Source organism: Malurus melanocephalus, unplaced genomic scaffold (assembly GCF_030028575.1).
Source record: "Malurus melanocephalus ecotype Western Australia unplaced genomic scaffold, MMel_1.1 scaffold_219, whole genome shotgun sequence".
NCBI lineage: Eukaryota > Metazoa > Chordata > Aves > Passeriformes > Maluridae > Malurus > Malurus melanocephalus.
The window spans coordinates 353,631-368,985 of record NW_026623451.1 but is presented as its reverse complement, the minus strand read 5'-3'; the positions used below and the strand labels follow the sequence as shown (position 1 = coordinate 368,985).

The 15,355-nt window shown below is 42.9% G+C and overlaps 1 protein-coding gene across 6 annotated transcripts in view; it reads right to left on the bottom strand.

The window, feature by feature from the left end:
* CIT (citron rho-interacting serine/threonine kinase) overlaps nt 1–15,355 on the bottom strand; it is a 69,174-nt gene that overhangs the window by 3,480 nt on the left and 50,339 nt on the right. For 3 of the 6 annotated variants that reach the window (XM_057374188.1, XM_057374184.1, XM_057374185.1), the window contains 22 exons: nt 14,817–15,010; nt 14,190–14,325; nt 13,687–13,791; nt 12,302–12,442; nt 12,016–12,123; nt 11,158–11,320; nt 10,750–10,914; nt 10,529–10,666; nt 10,099–10,279; nt 9,783–9,874; nt 9,393–9,497; nt 8,367–8,536; nt 7,318–7,398; nt 6,980–7,115; nt 5,658–5,797; nt 4,712–4,804; nt 3,318–3,426; nt 3,069–3,197; nt 2,354–2,434; nt 1,676–1,754; nt 1,363–1,560; nt 258–561 (listed from right to left, as the gene is read on the bottom strand). In XM_057374188.1, coding sequence (XP_057230171.1) covers nt 258–561; nt 1,363–1,560; nt 1,676–1,754; nt 2,354–2,434; nt 3,069–3,197; nt 3,318–3,426; nt 4,712–4,804; nt 5,658–5,797; nt 6,980–7,115; nt 7,318–7,398; nt 8,367–8,536; nt 9,393–9,497; nt 9,783–9,874; nt 10,099–10,279; nt 10,529–10,666; nt 10,750–10,914; nt 11,158–11,320; nt 12,016–12,123; nt 12,302–12,442; nt 13,687–13,791; nt 14,190–14,325; nt 14,817–15,010 — 3,048 coding nt within the window. The remainder of the gene's footprint in view (nt 1–257; nt 562–1,362; nt 1,561–1,675; nt 1,755–2,353; nt 2,435–3,068; nt 3,198–3,317; nt 3,427–4,711; nt 4,805–5,657; nt 5,798–6,979; nt 7,116–7,317; nt 7,399–8,366; nt 8,537–9,392; nt 9,498–9,782; nt 9,875–10,098; nt 10,280–10,528; nt 10,667–10,749; nt 10,915–11,157; nt 11,321–12,015; nt 12,124–12,301; nt 12,443–13,686; nt 13,792–14,189; nt 14,326–14,816; nt 15,011–15,355) is intronic. The other 3 variants (XM_057374186.1, XM_057374187.1, XM_057374189.1) reach the window with 2 other exon arrangements.

The following is a 15,355-nucleotide window of genomic DNA, read 5'->3' as shown; positions in this document are numbered from 1 at the left end:
AATCCTCTGCCACTTGCTAGTAAATGCACCTTTGCTTTCAGCCTTTGCTAGAGTCAAGCTTTGCAGTCCCAGAACCAGCCCCGGGCAGGTAGTCCCAGGGCCAGTGCATGACCCAGATGGGCTCTGTTCCAGCAGAATTTGAGGAGCAGGGTGGTGAGATTTGATTTGCTCTTGTGCTTTACAGTGCCAGCAGCCCTTCTGCAGTACGAACAAGCCTCTCCCTGAGAACAGAGACGTTCTGCAGGCTCCCAGCTTACCTTATTGACTTGAGCAAGAGGAGTTCTGGTGCCACTCACAGGCACCCTCCCTCGGCTGCTGTCCTCGAACAGCCGTCCCGGGGAGCGCTCCCTGCGGGTGCTCAGCAGCCGGCCTGGCGATTTCTCCCTCTCCAGAGGCCTCCCCGGGGATTTGTCCCTGCGCAGCTCCGTCCTGCCCTCGCGGTACCGGTGTGGTGTGCTGGGCTCCCGGGGGTGGCTGGGCCCTTCGGGGGGCCCTGGGCTGGAGGCGACCCGCTTGGTGATGTGCTCGTTGTACGTGGGAGGGCCCCTCTTGTTCGGGCTGCTGTTATTCAGAAACAATTGATGCGAATGAAACCTCCTGTTACATTTTCTTTTAGCAAAAGTGTAACTTTTCCCCCAACAMCCAGCAGCCTCGGGGTGAGAAACATCAGCGCCTCCCTTAAGCAAGATGGAAAACGCAGATATTTTGGTAGCTGGAGGATCCATCACTGGCAAAGTGTCTTAATGAATTGCCAATGTAAGTCATGTGTGAGGAACAGGCTGGAGAACAGCACCTCTTCATACACTCCAGCCGTACACTTTTCCATRTAAAAATACACTAAAATTTGATAGATGTGTTTTCACAAGCACAATTTTCAGTAGCTCAGGGATGTTCAGACCAGATTGGGATGAGCTATAAGCCTCAATTTCTCAGTGTCCTRTGCACACAGTGGCACCATCAGCCCCAGTATTTAATTACCTGTATATCACATCATAACATCCCAGCATTGCCTCCCTGAAGCAAACTCATTACTGGATAGGAAGGGGCTCTTGCTTTACAATTTGTTACAGCCCAGTCATGTTTAGTGTCATATCAACAGCATCTGAGCTCAAAAAGCTTTGGAGCCAGAGCTCTATCACAACATCAAARCAAACCAGCACAAAGTCACAAAGCATTTGAGATTATCCACATCCTTGTAGAGCTGATGCTTATTTCCTTCTGGGTGTCAAGCCATTAGTGACTCTATAGCATGACACAAACTGGCTGTCACCAGCCTCTAAGGGCATCCCACCACATTGGGGGTAAAGGCATCAGGAGTGAACTTTGCTCCCAAGGGACTGTAATATCCTGACATCACCGTACCTGCGCGTGGCAGAGGAGCCCCTGTGGTGCTGTGGCTGCTGTGGCTGCTCGTTGTTGGTCTCCTTCACCAGATTGCCCTTACAGCAGATCACCCTTAGCTTGTCTTGGTAGGAGGAGGCCAAGTAGATCGCTCCTGAGGAGATTGCAGGCCCGAGGTACCGCGGGTTCGGGATCTCCAAGTGGGCTCGTGCCGGAGTTCTGGGTAAAATTGCAGGAAAAGGTCTTTGCAGTGGCAGCACAGTACCTTTTCCTGGCAAGTCCATACATCCCTGCAAAACAGGCTGTTCAAAGGAATGAAAAGGGAACAACTTACCCTAGAGAAGCTCGTGCCTGAATTTCGATCACTTCAAGGGAATTGAAGTGGGTCACGAACAGATAGGGCTCCCTGTAGGCTGGAGGAGCAATGCAAAGGCAGGAAAAAACAYAAAATACATTCTCTATTAAAAACTTCTAAAACACAACAGCAAGCACAAGAGAGGCTGGCATCCCTGTGGGAAAACTAAGGAATACATTTTCTGTAATGACACAGACACTATCACTAAGTGGGGAGATGCAAGCTTAAAGAATTGATGCTTTGAAACTGKGTCTCAAGGACTTCACTAACCAAAGTATCATGAAAAAGGCATTAAAGCCAGACTATTAACTGAACAAAATCCCATTAGGCAGTGCAAAAGGCCTGAGGGAGCCACGCTGCCCTCGTATATTCTTCACTATTTCAGAAACTTAGAGCATCATTAAAAATGCCACTAGCCAGTTCAATCAGTGTCAGACTAGGAACATTAAGGAAATGGAACTTTGGTTTAGTTTTCCTTAAATTGCTTATATTTCAGAAAGTTTGCCATCTGGATTTATAATGAGCTTAACTTGTGGGAAAAAACCCCACAGTTTTTCTGGAAGGATTGGGAGAGAGAAAAAGAGACAGAAGGGCAGAGCACCCACAAAGATGCTTCAGTAATTTCCATAATCCAAGGGAATATCCCTCAACACCTACCAAAAGCTAAGGGCAAGCGGTTCCATTTCAGGTCATCGGTCCTACTGCGTCTTCCATAGGAATCCACAAAGACACCAAACTCTGCCAAGAGARGTCACATCATGTCATGAGCATCTGCCTGAATTTTATTCATTTATTTTCAAAGGGACAAAGGCAGTTATCCCTGGGCTTTTTATCGGTGACATCTTGCAAATCCCGGAGCACCATGAATTATTCTGAATGCCATGGAATTGGTTAGATGTAGGAGCACTGCCAGGCCAAAAGGTGCTGCAATTCTAGGTCTCTCTGTTCCAGCTAAGCTACAGTTGGGAGGGTGATGAGACTCCTACCATTACTTACCCAAAATTACTGCTAATGGGCTTTTGAAGATTTCCTGTGCATTCCCATGATGGTATCCAAGAGGGCAACAAAAACAGCTATCCAAAAAAAACCACCCTCTCTTATTTAATCACAAGAAGGTTAAAACGTCTCATCTATCTGCATGGAAACCAGAAAAAGCCCAAGTCTGAGAGTCCCTGAACATTTTATCAGGGTAATCAAACACACTTCCTGCAGTCCTTCCCTCAGGCACAGAAGTCTGCATGCAGCAACTCATCCACAGGCATGGAGAGCCTTTCAGCCAAAGCAGGTTGTCCAAAATTCAACAGCACTTGGGCACCTTCTGCAGCTCAGAGAACAGGAGTAGTGCAACACCTGCACAACACCCACCACTTACCATGGAAACACAGCAGATACTCCTCCCTCTGCCCTGCTGGGTTCACTTGGATGATACTGACTGGAAAACTGTTGGTGGAAGCAGCAAACACAGCAGAGGCCAAAGTGTGGTCATTTTTATCCAAAAACTCTGAAAAGAGAATGGAGAAAAYCACCTTGATTTGCACCAACTTTTTTTCTAAACTGCTTTAGAAAAGCCCTACAAAAGAACCTGCTCCACTTGGAGCATGCCTCAGGAATTATSTCCTACCCTCCAGTGTGTACTGCTTCATCTCAATTTCATAGAACTTGTTGGTTCCAATGATGATGCTGTAACTGGTCAAATGGATGCAGCTGCAAGGCTCAGAGGTTTCAATCTCCTGGAAAAGAGGACAGTACAGAYAGATATTAGCTCCCTGTACCAGCTTACAGATAATGCTTAGTCTGGAAGGTCAGATATTGCTACATTTATATTTACAAAAGGGAGAGACGGGAACCTCAAAGTCCCTAACAGTCTCTCAAAAACACATGGACAAAAACTCTTGCTGGAAGAAAGTTCTGTTTTCTTGGAAGTGATGCTTGAATGTAGAATTGCATATCAACTTGCCTCAGGGTGCTAACCCTAATGACAGCCTCTTACTTTGGGAAGAATACACTGTTCTGGAAGATGTTCTGCTCTGCACTCAGTTTTCTGGAGTATTAGTGAGCAGTTTATAGCGGGTCACAGCCAATCTTCCTTCCTTCTTTGTACATTACAGAGAGATGTTGTCCACCAGGACCTGCCTTGTGACTGAACAGCTAGGATAGCTCTGCAGGTTAGCCTGACACAACACACAGATTCCCAGATCTTTTGAGGACAAGATTCCTTGCATAAATCCTGCTTTATCTRGAAATTCAGTTGGCAGAAAGAAAAGCATATTCTGGGCTTGCTGCCATCTTGTCAGGATCTAAATTCAGTTGTCTGGATTAGTGGAGATAAGGAAAATCTGCCTTCTAAAACATGCCTTTGCATGTCCTGCCTGTTAGCCCTGGTCAGAGGACAGGGCTGTGCACCCTCAGTGTTCCCTGCTGTGAGCAGGACTGGTTATCAGCTACAGCCAGTGTTTGTAGGCTTTCCAGGTTTGCTGGCATCCACACTGTGCCAAGATCTCCATCAATYGTGCCTTTGCTCCTGAGGAGGCCAGATCTGCATAAGTGTGCCCACTGCTTCCCTCCAGCAGTGCCCATGTAGCACTCAGGGATAAGAGCCTCAGTCACACTGCAAAATGAACCTTCAAAGTCACCTGCAGAACCTCCCRGGAGGGGGAGTTTGACTGGAACATCCTTTTAATTTGTGAATAACACAGGACATGAGTTTCTGGGTGCCAGCCTGCTTTAAGACAGGTGGTGTTTAAACTTTTTTGTCCTGAAGGTATGATTACAGCTCAGTCCAATATCTCAAAAAATCACAGTTCTCTTCTGCATCTCTCCAAAAATGCCAACTCTTATTAAAGGAAATTGCTGCCTACTCCACTTTGAGTCAGTGCATGGTGCAATTTGTTATCATTTTAGCTGGCAAACCAAAGTTCTCAYGCATGCAGAAAGGTTTTAGATGTTTGCTCCAAAGCAAAGGCTTAGAGCACCAGATGAATGACCTCAGCTACTGCAGGGAGTTACTAAACTCACCTTTCTGATACAGAACTTGCTCAAGCTCTCRTTGTATCGCAGAACCACCACTTTGTTGGGCATGGCTGCACAGATACAAAGACTGTTCTCAACCTGTAAGGAAGATAACAAGCATAGTTCAGGATGGCAATCAAATTCTATTGCTGAACATGTGAAAGAGATCTGAGAACCTCTTGCCACAAAAAGAACCTTGCAGAGATAAGCAAGTACATTTTTAAAATAGAGTAATTATTGTCAATTCATGAAATAATGAAAAGCCTCTTCACATTCTCAAAAAAGAACGTGAATTTAAATGGCTTCTATGATTTCTTTTATGCTTGGAAGACATTAATAAAAAATTAGAAGGTTTCCCACAGAAAAGAGATTAACRAATTGAAATAGGTTAGGTCTACATTTTAACCCCTGAAACTTATCTTAAGCATCACTTTGAAATGAGTGGTGTTCAGTTTGTTACCAAAGTAATCCACAGAAGTAATTGTAAATGAGAATTTTTGCTGTGGTTGAATGCTCCATACTAAAACCAGTAATCTATGTAAATATCTGGAATTAAAGTGACACAACCACCTAAGGAAATTGGCTAGACTGGAACATAACATTCAAAAACAAGAGTATAGATGGAATTCACTAATTATAAATCTCAAAATTATAGTCAATGGTGAGGAGGCAGTTGTACCATGCTGTGCTGGATTTCTTACAATTTAGCAGTTCAGGCTATACCATCATGGCATCCTGACTGAATTGATCCACATTAGCAGCAGATCCCCCACTCTGTCTCCAGCTCAGCCTCTCTTCAGCCCATACATTCTTCTTATATGAAGAAAAATACTCAAAACAGGAATATAGACCATGGATGTGTTGCCAGTGGGATAAAGATGCTGATTTGATTATTATTACRCTCAGGGCAGTCTAAAAGGTGGCCTCGGGGCATGAGTGAGCTGTAACTTACTTTGCCAGCAGCAAAAAGGTGACATCCTTTGACAGCCTCAAAGACATTTGGTGAGACATCAGGCTGGGCTGGAAGGTGAGACTGGGCTAGAGACTGCTTCACTTTCTTTACATCGACAAGACACAGAGCCCTTTCTTCTCCTGGAAGCAAAAAAAGGTTGCATTTCATCAAGGGAGAATTCCCTATTCTCTACAAAAGTCTGTCCTGTTACCTAAGCAGCAGCTCATTGTTACAGGCTGTTACTGTGGAAACAGGCACAAGGTACCATGTCAAATTCATTCTATATTATTCCTTTTCAAACTGAAACAGAAAACTWACAAAAACCCAACCCCACAACAGGCAGTAAATCCACCAGGAGAACAACCATTCCCTGCATGGATTATTAGTGTTGCTGAAGTCTGACAGARCACAGTAATTGTAGCCTCATTAAGACACTATTCAAAATTAGTCACAAAGTTTTATTTTGCCCTTCAGAACTTCCTAAAGTACAAGATGTTTTAATCACTCTGTGCCAACAGAACTGGCAAGGGATTTCCAAGAACTGCCCTAATGAATTGCATTATAGCCCAAGGCCAATTCCTCTCAGAAGTCCAGTGACAGACTAACACAGCCTTCTCATTATGTGTGAAATCTGTTTTGTTCTCTACTACCCTGACACAAATAAACCATGGACATTTTAAATCCTTACCAGAAAAAAAAAACATAAAACAAGCAGAGCAAGAGAGAGAATTTTTCATTCCCTACAAATGTCATATAGACACTTGATAATTTGGGCTTTCAGAAAAAGATACACCCTAATGTTCAGCATGCCTACATCCGTGTGGGAAGGATTATCTCTGGAAAACCACAGATGGAGAGATTAAAGCTGGTGTTCCTTTCATAAAGGAATCTTAAATCATGACAGGAGTTCCAGCTTTGTTACAGGGCAGGAGAGGGTAAGTGTTGGACCTCCGCCCCAGTGATCACATACTGCTCCTCARATGGTCAATTACATTAAAAAGGTTATGCAGTGGTTAGAAAAAGATGTTCACTGATCAGCTCAACACTTCTTAAATYAAACTTCATATGACAACTGACCTCTAACCTGGAAATGTTTTGTCTCTGGTTCCTCYCTCAGCTCTGAAATCACTTTCTCATGAAGGTTTAACTGTGCCTTCATTCACACAATCCCTTACCAGCCAGCCTTGCTGTTAACCACAGCAAGTCATTCCTGACAATTCACTGATAAAAACCCACACAAAAGCCTGGAACAAATCCAAGGGCAAGTGGGAGCTGGCAGCACAAAGGCACTGCAGGGCCAATGGGAACACACAACCCTGTACCTGCTATCATGAGTAGCTTCTCCAGATCCTTGATGAGGTGAATTTGGAAGACAGCGCCCATTCCTGGGATGTGCGTTAAGGAATTCTTCAGTACATTCAGGGCATAGAGACCTTCTTCTGCACCCACCAGTACTACCTACAGCAGGAGAAAAAATAGAACTACGTGAGGAGAACAAAGAATGCTCCAAAAGCAACTCGGGTGATATTCTTCAGTAGTGAAGAGAAAAACCCTCCAACCCACAAAAAAAGTGCATAGTTATACGTATTGCCAMCAAGATAACATTTTCCTGAATCAATTATCCACTACTGAGAAAGACTCAAGTGAACATGACTATTACCTGGTCACTGAAGGGCATTGTGCAATTTATATCCAAACGGTCTTCACCCTCCAGCTTCAGCAGTGAGTTCCCAAGCAATTTCTGCAAATGACAAAAACAGTTTTTTTCTTGTTGAGTTAATCTTAATTTCTTTTATCTTGTGAGTATTTTAACAATGTAAGGTCATCATTTCAGACAGGCAAAAAGCTTGGCTCAGATTTCTTTTTCTCAGAAAGCTAAAAGTTGCAGGGATGCCTCCTACAAAASAGTTGGTAAACTTTTATCTACCTTAAACACAGTAAGGCAAAATGATCTGAATTATCCTAAATTCAGACAGAACCCATTGTTGTCTTTATCCTTTCCATATTCCCCAACCTCCTACAACAGAACAGTGGAATTTTCCAAGGGGAAGGATTAAAGAAAAGCATAAATGTTGGTGGGAGCATGTATTTTTCTCAGAGACAAAAGAAATGTAAGCCTGAGGAAAAAAAAAGGATTTCCTGCTAGTCAGATAGTCAGATATTCCCTTCCTCCATAGCTAACATTCTATAGAATCCAATCTTGCTTTATCAGAAAACAGAGTTATCAGTGTAACAATGTGAGAAAGGCTATCCAAAAGCTAAGCAAATCTGTCTAACCTCTTATTCTTATCAGRAATAAAACTTAAACTAAAAAGCACACACACACACTTCCCCCAACAAGAAACATAAAACTTCTGACTCTCTAAGAATGGGAGGGGAGGGAGTTTTTGCTTCTTTTAAGGTCTGCTCATTCCATGTGGCACGTTATAAGACTGTATTCAAACCACGTCCTAACTGCTCTTCCTTCCTCTGCCGGAATTACAGAGATATTTTGGGATCCTCTCACTGCATTCCCCGAGTCTAAAGCAGGATACTGTAATTCACAGCATCAGTCTCACAATGAACTGGCTCCTGGTGCTCATATCATAAGGCAGAAGCAATAACTTACCTTCAAGTTAAATCTCAGTATGTCAAACACCGCAAAAATACTTTTCAAAACTCTGCTCCCTCCCAGAATATTTTATTATTAAATGAAACTTTTATACTCACAGCATCAGCCTCAGCTTTTTCTCTGGAAACTCTCCCACCTGCCACTATTGATTCCAGTGCTGTGACCCAGCGCTGTTTGTCAGGGAAGCTGGGTGCTAACAGGTAGAGTGTTCTACCAGGCCAGCAAGTGGTGTGTGGATGAGACTCCAATTTTAGGATATATGGCACATCTGAGATGTTGTATAGATAGAATAAGACTTAGATTAGTTTTTGGAATATTGTCAGTGGACTTAAAATCAACACCTTTTCAGCCTCATTGGAGAGAAGTTGTATTTATCATGATGTGTTACCATGGCAATTTACACACTGGTTTCTCCTTTAAAGGTCCTGCACAGGCTAGCCACTTACACCTAAATATTAGCTGGATGTATGCATATCCAATGCTGTCTTTACTAAACAAAAATAATTTMTTGCCTTTTATTCAAAAGAGAAAGAAATTTCATTGTGGAAAAGAAAAAGAAACCCAAACCAAAACCAGCCACTTAACTACAGTTTTCCCTGTACTGATTAAGAAAAATCTGTAAAAATTGGTTATGGAAACCTTTGTTTTTAACAGTCTGAATCCTTTAATGTAACAGTCAAGACATACAGAATCTTATCCATCAGTTCTATTCAGTACATACAAATCAACACATCAACATTTGTTCATAATAAGAGACTGTATATACCCCACAGCATTTCTAAGTTAATGGCTTTCTGGTCAGAGCACAATGGTGGCAGCAGTTATGACACATCACAGTTAATAGAGAAGAAATTKAAATAAACCGAGGGTTTATGCTACAAATCTCTTAGGATTTACTTCCATTTGGATTGATGACTATATTAACCACAGTTTTACCACGACAGAAGCAACAGCCTGGATGTAACTAGATCTGAAGTGCTGAGCTATTCCCCTAATTCAGATGGAGGTAAATTACAGCGTTACAGAATGAAAGCTCGAGGGAGAAAATTCTGTTCAGCCAAACAAGGCTAACTGATGGCAAGCCTGATGAAATCCATTTGACCTGATCTACGTAAGATTCTCACCTGTCTTTGCTGTATTGGTAAGCTCAGTAGCTCCTACAGCTCCATGAACAGTTACATCACCATCAGGAAGGCAGAGCTCAAATTCTTCCAGAGGCCTCTGTCCAGCTGCAGGAGAATGGAGAGACAGGTTAGGAATGAACAAACAGATAGCAAGGAAATAACTGTGACAGAAATATGAAGTAGATGCACACAATGTTTTCACAGCTGGATTATTATGACATGCTAATAAAATGGTTAAGGACCTAGAGAAACAATTATGTTGCCTTATTACTGAATATTTAGCTAAATTTGGTACAGCCATAGCAAACASTAATAATCTGTAAGCCTCTCAACTCACCAAACAATACTTGAAAATTAAAAAATATGATCTTCCTAGAAACAATAAGTTACCTTCTCTTGCTTCKGCATCATAAATGAGCACTTTGGTGCCTTCCAGGACAATATATTTCCGGTCCCAGCCCTGTTGCCCACGTTTATTATTCCTGAGGAAAATAAGCACAAAGCCATGTTAGATTTTTCAGTTAGATTCTCCACAAAGCAAGCATGCAACTCCTATGAAAGAGAAATTTCAGTGGCAGCAGTTGTAATTGTAGTGGTGGTAACTGTAATGCCCTGTACCAATTATGTAACTGTAAGAGCCAGAATAATATTAGGAACTGTTCCAAACATTCAGCACTTGATATGGCACCAAGATTCCTGTTTATACCTTGGCACTTTCATCCACCCTTCAAGACGCAGACTGGTGCTTGGCTCCTTCAGCTGCAGGCCAGGGGAATTCATCTTATCCCGGCAGAACGCTTCCGAGAAGTGCGTGGCATATTCTGCTGGCAGCCCACAAGTAGCTGGCAAGCAAGTTGAGCATTTTGGGTGACACATCACCTGGCATTCTGACAAGAGGACAGGGAAAAAACTTCTGTTAAAAGACAAAAAATAAAATCATGACACAGCTGCCTCAACCTCTAACACATAAATCCCAGCTTCTCCACAATCCCCCTTCCACTCCAAACTATCAGATGTTTTCTGATGTAGAATGTTTGCACTAAGTAGTTTCAGAGCCTTCATATTTGGTCRTTTCTTTGTGTGCTCTAGATGGCTGATGCCCTTCTCTCCCCTGAGCTGTGCTGTTTTGCCCTTACCCAGACATTTGGAGGCCTGCCTGCCGAAGTGCACAGTGTCCAGGCACACGGCGCACTTGGTCGCCCTCATGTTCAGCCCCACGTTGAAGCGATGGGGGATGTTGTGGTGCATCCGCTCTTTCAGGCGCCGGCTGTACTCTGCAAGGGACAAAAAAAAAAAAATAAAGAGATGGCATTGACATAGATGGAAAAATAGCAGCAAGAGGTGAGCAGGAGCCTACCCTCTGGTGTGGAGGATTCCTTCCTGCGGCTGGAGGGTGGAGCCAGCAGACTGATGGGCGTGGGCTGGTGCTCTGGGGAGCGGACTATGGCAGACATGATGATCTGCTGCCTGGCTGTGGCCGGGGTGGAGGGGTGAGGGTGGTCGGATATTTTCCGATGAGCAGCTACAGACAAGACAAATGCCACTGGTTAACATGTCCAACGTGGCACGCTGGTTCCTAGCAGGGTTCTGTGTGTGACCGGTCAGCAGTTACAGCCCGCAGRACAAAGTGTGGCCTTATTGTAACTTCACAGCAGCAGTAATAATTAAACAACAAATTATTGCTTGAGTGGCACACAGTTAAAGGCACGTTCTCAGACCAAAAACGTGTGCCTCCTTCCAGATCACCTTTTCTGTTAACCCCTACCTTCTTCACGAGCAGATCTGAGTTCAATGCGTGTTTTCTGTAGAGCCTCCTCCAGCTCAGCAGAACGAGCCTTCTCCTTCTCCAGTGCCACTTTCAGCTCATTGTATTGCAGGGGAACCTGTGTGGGTAAAGAAGGGTCCTCTTTCCGCCGACTAAACAGGCCCTAGCAACAGAAACACACAGACAACTCCTAACTCCTAGCAAGAGATGGCTTAAACTAGGCAAAGTGACACTAGCTAGTGGCAGTCCGGCCAGAGGGCCTAATGGCAATTCTGTYATGCGTAAAGGATGGACTTTTAGTTTATATTGGCACTGGAGAGAAAATGTCGAGATATGGATTAATTGAAAGAGGGACGTACATTACCTGTTAGTACTCACACCTGGAGTTTCCGAAAGCATCTAAACAGAGGATCTCAAAATACGTGGTTAAAATTRAATTACTTCATTCAAAATGACAGAACAGCTTATGACAGAGATGTGACACGAGTCACATCGCCTGACTGATCAGTTCTATGCTGTGACTACAGGATACTGTGGATACACGATAACTTCATACACATACACATACTTACCATTAAAAAAAAAAACAAACCATGCTTCAAATTCTGTATTCCTACGCCTCAATGAGGTATAGCTACTGGGTTGTGATCTAAGTGTTGTAGGAATAACAAAATACCAGAAAAGCAACAAAGAATGCATTCTGCCTGGTAAAGTTTGTGCTCAGCAACTCAGAATGGTTTTAAATGAGGACAACATTTTGTTACACAAAGAAAGATAAAACAGAATATTAAGAATACACAGCACATAACTAATTACAAAACCATTTAATTCCATGCCTCTCAAACCTTCTTCACCCACCTTTTTCTTTTTTGCTGGTTGGTCCATCTTTGCCTGCAGGAAATCAATGAGTTTAGTTTGCTGAGAAATAGTGCCCTCCATTTTCACTTTTTCATGGGAATAGAGAACCTGTGAATCACATATAGATGTAAGAAATTTAATCTTAACAGAAGACACAAACAGATAACTTGATATCAAAACAGAGCTAAAAAATACTGTAAGGAAAGTGTCACAAGGAAACTGTAAATCACATCTTAAAGTCTCACAGGGAATAAGGCAGAKGGCTGCCCTACTCCCTCACCCTCACCTGAATGTTTTCCAGCTGATATTCCAGGTCACTTCTTTCAGTCTTCAGAAGATCTGCTCGGTCCAGAGCCTCCTGCAGCCCTTGAGTCAGGCGGAAGATGTGATTCTTCTGCAGATCCATTTGCTGCTGCAGCTTTGCCTGCTGTTGAAAGGAAAACAAAGGCCAGTTTGTTTTCCAGTTTTGGATTTGTTGTCTTTTTGTTAGTAGGTAAAAGCTAATTTATGACATTTAATGTTGTCCCTCCTTGTAAAATAATCATCATTGCAGAGCTTATAAGTAAACACACAGTTCTTCAAAAGCTGGAAATTTACAATATTCTAGAAGATTCCTTTCAGAATGCATTAGGACTAAACAAATATTTCTGTGTATTTATATTTATCTGTGGCAACACAATTTTTTCAAGCTCTCTATACAAYCACCAGAAGCCATCTCACAACTTTGTAAAAAAACCAAAATTAAAACAATAATCTTTACTATAAAGCAGGACAGTCATAGTCATATGAGTTAAGGAAAATAATAGGCAACTGTTTACATTTTGTCTCCAATTAACACCAGAACAGGGCACATGACAAAACACTTGTAATTATTTTAGGATTTAYACTTTCTTGACAAGAAAGTCCCTGAGTGGGAAAACCATGAACGCTCATATGTTACAAAGCAAGAGCCAGAAATCTTTCCTGGAGATGCATAAAGGAGTGGGTAACCTGTCAGTACCCCAAGAACACCAGAAGGCTCTAATTGCCCTAATTGTCCATAATCCCTGAAATCCTCCTCTGGAGCCTCTTCCCCCACCACAAGAAGTGGCTGCCTGCATTCAATGACTCCCTGATATGGTGCAGGTGTGACCTTAGAGCCAGCTCCTGTGACCTGAATTAATGATGAAAGGGGCTGTGAGAAGCCTCACCTGTGGCCCCCAGGTGTGCACCCTCTGCGTGTTGGTTACAGAGTTGGTTTTAAGCTCTGGCCCTGTCACTTGGCCTGGTTCAGAGCTGTGCCTGGGCACAGAGCTGGCCTTGCAGACCTGCCCCAGGATGTGCCTTGTGGCTAAAGGCTTCTATAATGATCCCTGGTACATTCACCAAACCTGCCCTGCTCCTCTTGTTCATGTATAGCAGGACTGAGCCTGCTGGCTGCAAGGTCCTCTCCTTGCCTGGCATGCTGTCCCCCTTGGCTTCCAGCTCACCTGCCCCAAGGAGCAGCTTACTTTTACTGCTCCTCAACGTGGCCACAGACTCTGCAAAGTTTTAAGTAAAAACAACTCCCCCAACTTGATGAATCTCCCCAGTTAGATAGAAGAAGGATGGATGTGTAACTCTTATTCAYACAACCTCCCCTCCTCAAGATGTGGAACCTTCTGAAGTTCTAACATGAATCTCCAAGGTTACCTCCTCCAGAAGCCTCTGCTTGAGCTCCCTTTCTGTCTCAAGCTTCTGCTGTAAACTGCGGGCGTTCATCTCCAGCATGGCATGCTTCTTCTCCAGGTCATTGAGCTGGGCAAGAGGGTCAGAGTAACAATGAACATTAATAAATAATGTTCCACAGTCTCAAAATCCAACTTCACAAGCACACACTAAAGAAAAATGATACAGCTAGCCTTTGGTTGCTGGGGAAAAGCCAACCAAATGACATTTTGGCTTGTTCAAATGCAGATACCAACTTATTGAAGGACTTCATTCCAGCCTCATAGGCTGCTGTCTGCTTTAGTCTTTTTCAAAGAAAATCTGAAGTCTTTGGCTTGAAGACAGAATTCTATTCTATGCCCTCCGGTCTTTTTAGTTTGTCTCTAAAGTATCTTGACAAAAGCTGCTCAAGGCCACATTTCCAAACATACTATAACTGGAAAAGTATTTCATCTAATTATGAAAACCTAGGATTGAAAGTTACTTACCTTATCAGAAAGRCTCTCTGCTTTGAGTTTTTGTTCCTTGAGTGCTTGCTGCAGGGCCAGAATCTCTGCCTTGTGTTCCTTGACAGCCAGTTCTACCACCTGGCGAGACTCGGTAATACGCTGATCTGCTCTCACTCTGCATTAAAACGGGAAATAATGTTACCTAACTCCTTTCAGGGCTTGACCTCTCCCTAGCAGGCAGTGGCATCAATATCTTTCAGGGATTGCCTCAAATCCAAGATGTTACTTTAGAAAGCCAGACTGTTTGCTGCAACACTTTTATATTATATAACCCCTGCTAGAAYTACAGCCTTAAAAATTTCAAGACCCCACAGGAACAGTCAGGAGCAAAGATCATTGTTCCATATAATAAAATAGAAGATAATAAATCAAGACATTTTATAAATTACGGTGATAAATACCACTCCCCTTGAATCGTTCACTTGCCAAGAAACAAAAGGAACAATATCAGTGATGACTATTAACTAATAAACCATTTTTAGAACTACCTCACAAGATYTTATATTTAGCTCCAACTCCCATATCCTATGCTAAATATAATTTTTGTACTAACTTCTATAGAGCATTTTCATAAAAGTTCATAAAAGGGAAGGAAGGGAGAGAGACCTGCTCTGTTTCTCAGTATCCAGCATCCTCTGCAACTCTCTAACTCGACATTCAAACTGGGACTTCTCATCCCCTAGAACATTTCTCCATGCTTCCCACTGGCGCTCTTTCTCCAGGAGTTCATCATTCAGGGCCTCCAAGTCCATTACTTGCTCTTCCAGCATCGTACATGTTGTCTTCAAGGCCTCCATAGTCTAAAAATAAATCCTCCTATCAATTCTCACATCCCACATCAAGCGTGCACTTTCAGCTTCAGCCTTACCATTTCAATTACAGTACATGCAAATTGGCAGCACACAGGAGCTGGGAAATCACAACCCATTTATTTCAAGGCTCCCGTACATTCACTTGTGATYGCCGATAATGTCAGGGCGATCTCATTACGAACATTTTCATATTTCCAGGGTCACAAAATTAAAGTGGGTAATTTCAAATGACAGTACCCTGAGAGTGGAAAATTTCTAAATAAAATTGTGTAAAAACACGATGGAAAATACAAAAAAATTTCAATTCTCTCAACTGCTCTGGGAAGGAAGGCT